Source organism: Salarias fasciatus, assembly GCF_902148845.1.
Source record: "Salarias fasciatus chromosome 7 unlocalized genomic scaffold, fSalaFa1.1 super_scaffold_4, whole genome shotgun sequence".
Taxonomy (NCBI): domain Eukaryota; kingdom Metazoa; phylum Chordata; class Actinopteri; order Blenniiformes; family Blenniidae; genus Salarias; species Salarias fasciatus.
The window spans coordinates 16,890,891-16,897,740 of NW_021941229.1; the positions used below are offsets into that span (position 1 = coordinate 16,890,891).

At 45.4% G+C, this 6,850-nt stretch overlaps 1 protein-coding gene across 1 annotated transcript in view; it reads left to right on the forward strand.

Moving 5' to 3' along the window:
• LOC115383483 (probable E3 ubiquitin-protein ligase HERC1) overlaps window positions 1–5,289 on the forward strand; it is a 37,951-nt gene extending 32,662 nt beyond the window's left edge. The window contains exons 69-80 of the mRNA XM_030085673.1: window positions 308–430; window positions 651–753; window positions 1,074–1,243; window positions 1,346–1,484; window positions 1,563–1,732; window positions 1,888–2,057; window positions 2,313–2,478; window positions 2,589–2,665; window positions 2,753–3,005; window positions 3,122–3,274; window positions 4,355–4,660; window positions 4,738–5,289. Of these exons, the coding sequence (XP_029941533.1) occupies window positions 308–430; window positions 651–753; window positions 1,074–1,243; window positions 1,346–1,484; window positions 1,563–1,732; window positions 1,888–2,057; window positions 2,313–2,478; window positions 2,589–2,665; window positions 2,753–3,005; window positions 3,122–3,274; window positions 4,355–4,660; window positions 4,738–4,923 (2,016 nt within the window). The 3' untranslated portion in view covers window positions 4,924–5,289. The remainder of the gene's footprint in view (window positions 1–307; window positions 431–650; window positions 754–1,073; window positions 1,244–1,345; window positions 1,485–1,562; window positions 1,733–1,887; window positions 2,058–2,312; window positions 2,479–2,588; window positions 2,666–2,752; window positions 3,006–3,121; window positions 3,275–4,354; window positions 4,661–4,737) is intronic.
• The last annotated feature ends 1,561 nt before the right edge of the window (window positions 5,290–6,850 follow it).

Consider the following 6,850-nt stretch of genomic DNA (forward strand, 5'->3'; position numbering starts at 1 on the left):
GTAGGAAAAATGGACAAGGATGGCTTTAAACCAGGGGTCTAAAACACAAATACTCTGTCCCCCCGAGACAGCTCAGTCCAGCCTGGGAAATGTCTCCGCTGAGTGTAAAAGCCACAAAGAAGACAACATTTTTTCAATCAACCTTAACTACTGTTCATAACTTGTCCACTGCCGGTCACTTTATAATACATATATTTAGCAAAGTAGCATTAGCAATGTCGGTGTTTTTCCCGATGTAGCCCAGCTACATCAGTGTGAAGCTCCTGAACCAAAATGACAGACGCCCCTGCTGGGTTTTGTTTCTCAGGTGTCCTGCGGTCTGAACCACACCTTGGTGCTGTCCCTGGACGGCATGGTCGTCTGGGCATTCGGAGATGGAGATTACGGAAAATTGGGAATTGGTTCCTCCACTGCAAAATATTACCCTCAGGTAAGTTGACTCTAACAATAACTCACATTTAGAAATACTGCAAAGACCGACCGGTTTGTTTGTGGTACTTCATCTAATTGCTTCCCTGGAGATACATCTACCACTGCCTCATTGATACCAAGTAGTTTACTTTATTACTTTTACTGAGTCATCGGATTTGGAGCTGCTACTTTATTACACTGAAGATGAAATATTGTCTTTGGTTTTTTCCTATATTTAGAAAGTGGAGCAGCTGTGTAACAAGGGGATAAAGAAGGTCTGTTGTGGAACTCAGTTCTCTGTGGCCTTGGCTTCAGACGGACATGTTTACACGTTTGGACAAGGTACATTTTCATATTGGGGGTTAATTGAGTTTCAGTGTTTCAAAGTTACACGATATCTGAAATGCTCAGAACTGTTTTCACTTTTATTTTATTGGAGAACATTCATTCGTGGGTTTTTTTGTGATGTAATGACATGTAGTCATTATAAAGTAATTTATTTTAAACATAACAATTGAACTTTAAAATTACAAACAAATGTGTTTTGGGCTGTTTTCTGAGGTGGTTTCATCAAAAGTGCACTTGTTAGCTATTGTCACATTTCCAAAACAAAACCTTTTTTTCCTATATGGAGTCATTTATCGATTCCCCTGCTCCCTCAGAGCGTCTGATCGGCCTGCCGGACTCCATGCTGAAGAACAGATCCTGCCCTCAGATGGTGCCGTCCCTGGACGGCCTGTTCATAGAGGACGTCGCCGTGGGCTGTGAACATGTGCTTGCCTTGTCGATCACTGGAGACGTCTACGCCTGGGGCTGCAACAGCGAAGGACAGGTAACCAGCGTGTTTCGCCAGAAATTGATGCACTGAGAGGTTGTACGTTTGTTTGAGCATCGGAGATCGTTTTAAGAATACTTTGTTTAATGTTGTGTGAAGCTCGGCCTCGGACACGCCAACCCAGTGAAGGAGCCCACGCTCATCACCTCCCTTCAGGGCAAAAACATCAGACAGATCTCTGCTGGCCGCTGTCACAGTTCAGCATGGACCACCCCATCTACCTCGATGAAAAACTCAGGTATGGAACTAAAATTTGCAATTCTTTAACAAACAGGACTACGGTTTGGACTGACATCTGTAGTATCTTCATCCGCAGGTGGCTCTGGAAACTTCCAGATAGGCCTTCCCCAGTCAGTCCCTCCCCAGTACAACACTCTGAAAGACTGCAGCCCCGATGTCCTCAGCATGCGCCTCAGGGTCCTCTACCACTTCTCTGATCTCATGTATAAATCCTGGAGGCTGCTCAATCTGGACACCAGGAATGTGGTACGTCCCGTCTCCTTTTTACCCTTTGGAAATGTGACATGTACAAATCTTAATCCAAAATAACTGAATTACTTTCATTTCTTTTTTTCTGTTCTATTCCTCGCTCCTGTTTTGAATCGTCGCTCTGATTTATTTCCCTGCGTTTTATTTGCCAGGTGTCTACCTCACGCTATAGTTCAGGGACCACAGCCATCATCCGGGGCGAGCTCAGAGGCCTCCTGTCACCCAAGGTCAACACGCTGCCTCTTGCGCGCACCATCGTCAGAACAATGACCCAAGGCAAAACATATGGGCCGCAGATCACTGTGAAGCGGATTTCCACGCGGTAAGGACGACCATGATATTTGGTCGGTCGGAAGGATGTGAATGCCCGCAGGGGCTGGCTTGAGGAAAAACGGGACGCCGCCAAATCAACTTGCTGTGTTTACAAGTAGCCAGACGGGCTGATTGGCAAAATGTCAGAAGTTGTCTTTAGCGGCTCGCTTGCAAAAATTTTCTAATGCAAGTTTTCCTTTGTTTTTTTTTTTTACTGTAGTGCGTGTTTTTACAACAGCGCTGTCCCCTTCTTGTACTCCCACAGAGGACGGTCCAGCAAGCCCATCTTTGTGCAGATCGCGAAGCAGGTGGTCAGCCTGAATCCTCTGGAGCTGCGGCTGCCGTCCCGAGCCTGGAAGGTCAAGCTGGTCGGGGAGGGAGCAGACGACGCCGGAGGAGTGTTTGATGATACCATCACTGAGATGTGTCAGGTAGGATGAAAACCGCACAGGTCGAGAGAGCGTGCGCGATAGGCAGTGAGGCGGGCTGAAGCGGGCTCTGCTCTTATGCGCGCTGACACGTTAGTTTGTGTTTGTGCCAGGAGCTGCAGTCTGGTGTGGTGGATCTTCTGATTCACACTCCCAACAGCTTCGCAGACGTGGGCTGCAACACTGACAGGTGCATATATTTATTTACTCTTGTAGCTCGTCTCACAAAACAATGGTTTTAACATGAAGCGATCTCGGCTTTCGGCGTTGCTTCCAGGTTCCTGCTGAATCCGGCGGCCCGCTCAGAGGATCACATGGTCCAGTTTCGGTTCTTGGGTATTCTCATGGCAGTGGCCATACGCACCAAGAAACCTCTGGACCTGCATCTGGCCCCCTGGGTGTGGAAGCAGCTGTGCTTAATGCCTCTGGCGGGGTCTGACCTGGAGGAGGTCGACCTGCTCACATATCGTACACTACAAGGCATCCTCCACCTGGAAAACAGTGGAATCACAGAGGAAAACTTCCATGTGGTGAGAAACGATCTGAACTGACTCGCTGCAAAGGTTCAGATGAACTTCACTTTCTTTATCTCTCGACCTGTCGCCTCCTCCTCTGATCCGTCCCTCTGTCGTATCTCGTCCCGCAGATGATCCCGCTGGATTCGTTCACAGCCCACAGTGCCGACGGCAGGCTGGTCCCTGTGATTCCCGGAGGTCAAAATATCTCCTTAACCTTCACCAACCGGACTGAATACGTGGAGCGAGCTCTGGACTACCGGCTGCATGAGATGGATTCTCAGGTTTGCAGAAGAATATGTCAAAATGTGGCATACTGCCAACATTTTTAAACAGCTCAAAGCTTTTTAGTTCGATTCGCTTTTTGTAAGATATATTTAGGTCCAGGCTTAATACTGATGATATCTACTCAAATACAGAGACTAGAAAAAGACTGGCTGTCTGAGGGTGTAACTCACTGAGAACCCATTGCCCTCATGGAGTCCTTAATAGCTCATTACACCGCAGTCATTATATTTCCCATCATTCCTGAAGCCGCCTTGCCTCTGCGTTACACCATTTTTTTTTTTTTTTTTTTTTTTTAACTTTGAAGGTCAGAAACAACACTCACAAAAACTGACCAGAACACTCTTCAGCTGTACTGGAAAAGATTTGTTTAATTAATTGTATTTGTAACATTAAATGTAGACTCCTGCTAAGTATAGTCTTGAAAACTGTACAAGACTGTATTTAAAGCAGCTGAGAGTTTTTTCCTTTTTTTTGTCTTTTTTAGCACTGAAATATAATTCTCTTAATACCCCTCATATTAATTTTGGCAGCTGGAGTTGATATTTCTGGCTGTGGGAAGTATTGAGACGTTTTAGAGATAGATTTACATTGTCAGAAGGAAAAAAAAAGCATAATGAAAGTGATTCCTGATCTACTAAAAGAAAATAAAACTCTGTAGCACGGTGACATTTTTCTCTTCATTTAACCCATCCTGAAGGAGCAGTGCTGCACACCCAGAGAGCATTCTGGGGATTATTGACCTTGCTCAGAGGCACTAAGTGGAGGTGATCAAATGCAGTGACCTTCACTTTTTCCATCTGAAATCTCTTTCCGGTCCATCAATCATACCTCTGACCTTTTTAATATATATTCTGCAAACACGCAAAAACTCTTGAAGCACTAAGATGTAGCTTTAGCATGGATCACACAGGTATTAATGTGAGTGTACTAACAGGTCAGTGTGAAGTTCTCCTTTTACAGCACAGCCATGAGAATCCAGCAGCTTCCATCAGCACTCGCCGCTCAGCCCGTTTGTTGTTTTCACCGTGGTTGCTCCCTCAGAAGTATCAAAGCTGAGGCTGTTCTGTTATGTGCAGGTGGCAGCAGTCAGAGAGGGCATGTCCACCATCATCCCCGTGCCCCTCCTCTCCCTGCTGACGGCGCAGCAGCTGGAGCAGCTGGTGTGCGGCCTGCCGGAGGTCTCGGTCGAGATGCTGAAGAAGCTGGTGCGCTACCGTGACATCACCGAGAGCCACCAGCTCATTGGCTGGTTCTGGCAGAGTCTGGAGGAGTTCACCAACGAGGAGCGGGTGCTCTTCCTGCGCTTCGTCTCCGGCAGGTCCAGGCTGCCCTCCAACCCGGCCGACATCACGCAGAAGTTCCAGATCATCAAGGTGGACAGGGTAAGGTGAACGCGGCCCAGCGATCACCGCAACACGTGCTTAAGAGTAGCGTCATTAACACCGACTTCCACTTCCAGCCCATCAACGGTCTCCCCACTGCTCAGACCTGCTTCTTCCTGCTCCGTCTGCCCCCGTACACGGGCCAGGCCGTCCTGGCCGAGCGTCTGCGCTACTCCATCCACAACTGTCCCTCCATCGACATGGACAACTACATGCTGACCCACAACACCGACCCGGCGGACAGCTCGGACACGGAGGACTGAAAGCAGAGAGCCGCAGACCACAGGGTGATGAATGTATCTTCTTCGATGCCATGCACATTTATGCACTGAACACAGATTTTTATCCGCCAAAACCTGTAAGGTGAAAGCGTCCTGTTTGTATGTCGGTTAATTTAAAGATGCGTGTTTTGATTTTTCCAACTGTGCAAGGTGGTGTAATTATGGCAGTGCTTTCTCTGAATCAAAGCTACTACAGGGAAGAGGAAAAGATTTTTCAGAGCATCGGTGAATAAGCCACACTAAAGGAGTTCTCGTGCCTGTGTATTTGAAAATATGTAATAATTTAATGATCTATCCCACATACTGTAGGCAGTATTGTTGTAAAATAAAGAGTGTTTAAATAAGGAATGTCAGGCCTTGTTTGTGAATTATTTGCATCTTAATGCTGATATTGTATCACAATGCTGAAAATTGCTCAAACTCACCAAGTCAGTTTTTAAAAAAGTGAACAACTTCAGCCGTTTATTTATTATCCTAAATTTCAACCCTCTACTTTCTACAGCCCAGAAATCCATCTGTATGTTGTGTAAATAAAATGAACCTCCTTGCATGGGATGAGCTGAATGCAGTACCTTTACAAGGTTTCCGACTAAAAGCAGTGGCTAAAAATAGATTTCATTTAGCTCAATGTGTTTTTATCCATTGAGGTGCTGTGATGAGCCCTGACAGCACTTCAGAGCAGCTACGCAGCAGGACAATCATTACCAGCCTTCACAACAATAGGATCATTTCATACCTATATTTAGAACAGAAACGCACTTGTAAAAGATCATTTCTGACGCTGTTTGGAAATCGAATACTTAAAAATTACATCTAATGAACAGCAACTAAGACAAGATCGTGTGTTTTTGTTTAACTTGTCAAAAAGGAGGTAAACATTTATACATTGTCCTTTAAAAGAACACAGGCTTTAAAGGTGTGCCTTGTGACATTTTGATTTAGTCTGTCAATGTGGCATCAAAGCGGAACGTGACAAATCCACCGTGATTTAATCTTGAAGATCTTGTGATATGTCTCTGGTATAGCTTGTCAAAAATCAAGTAATACAAGTTGTCCCTAACAATTTAGTCTTGCAACACAAGTTTCCACCACAAGATGGTGTATTGAGTCACTGAACAGCTGTACAAAAAGGTGCCACATCTCTGAAAGCCGATCAAAGATCAGACCGACTTCAAACTTCAAACAGGACGATCGACTCAAACTGCACGCAGCAGTAATATTCCCAGGATAACATCAAAGCAGATTTTAACAAGATTGCGTAAGAACGTGCAGTAAATATGAACAACTTCAGGAAATTCTTGTATTTTTATCTTTAAAAGCAAAGTGAAAACATGATTTGGTGTCATTTTGCTGTCCAAGCAAACCTTTTGTGGTCCCTCAACTAAAACCAGTTCCACACCTTATTTCTATGCAAACCAGATAAAGCAACAACTTCTCGATTTTACACAAAAAAAAAAAAAAAGAGATCTTAATTCAATTCCCCGTAGTCTAATGTTGTCCTGAGTCAGCACAGCTGGTGTGTCTGCAATTTGTCTGCTAGTGAGAGGTACGTCTGCTGTGACCTTATTACCCATCTGTTTCCCTGTGCACTGTGTGGCCGCTGAGGCACAATTCAGCCTGCAGTCAGCAGCCCTGCAGCTGAGGGGGGGGGGGGTTTGCTTCATGAGAAGCCTCACTAGGTGTATTTATAACATCCATCCATCAAACAAACAGGTACGCAAAGTTGGAAAGGCCAAGGCGAGGGGGGAAAAAAAAAAAGGGGAAAAATTGTTTAGAGATTTTTAGCGCTGGTTTTTATTGCTTTGCTTTCAGTTGACTGGGCGTCTTTGCTCTAAAGCAGGTGTGAATTCGAGTGTGTTTTGTGAAATCCTGTTTGCAGATGCGTGTAGACGCCGGGGTCACTCAGGGA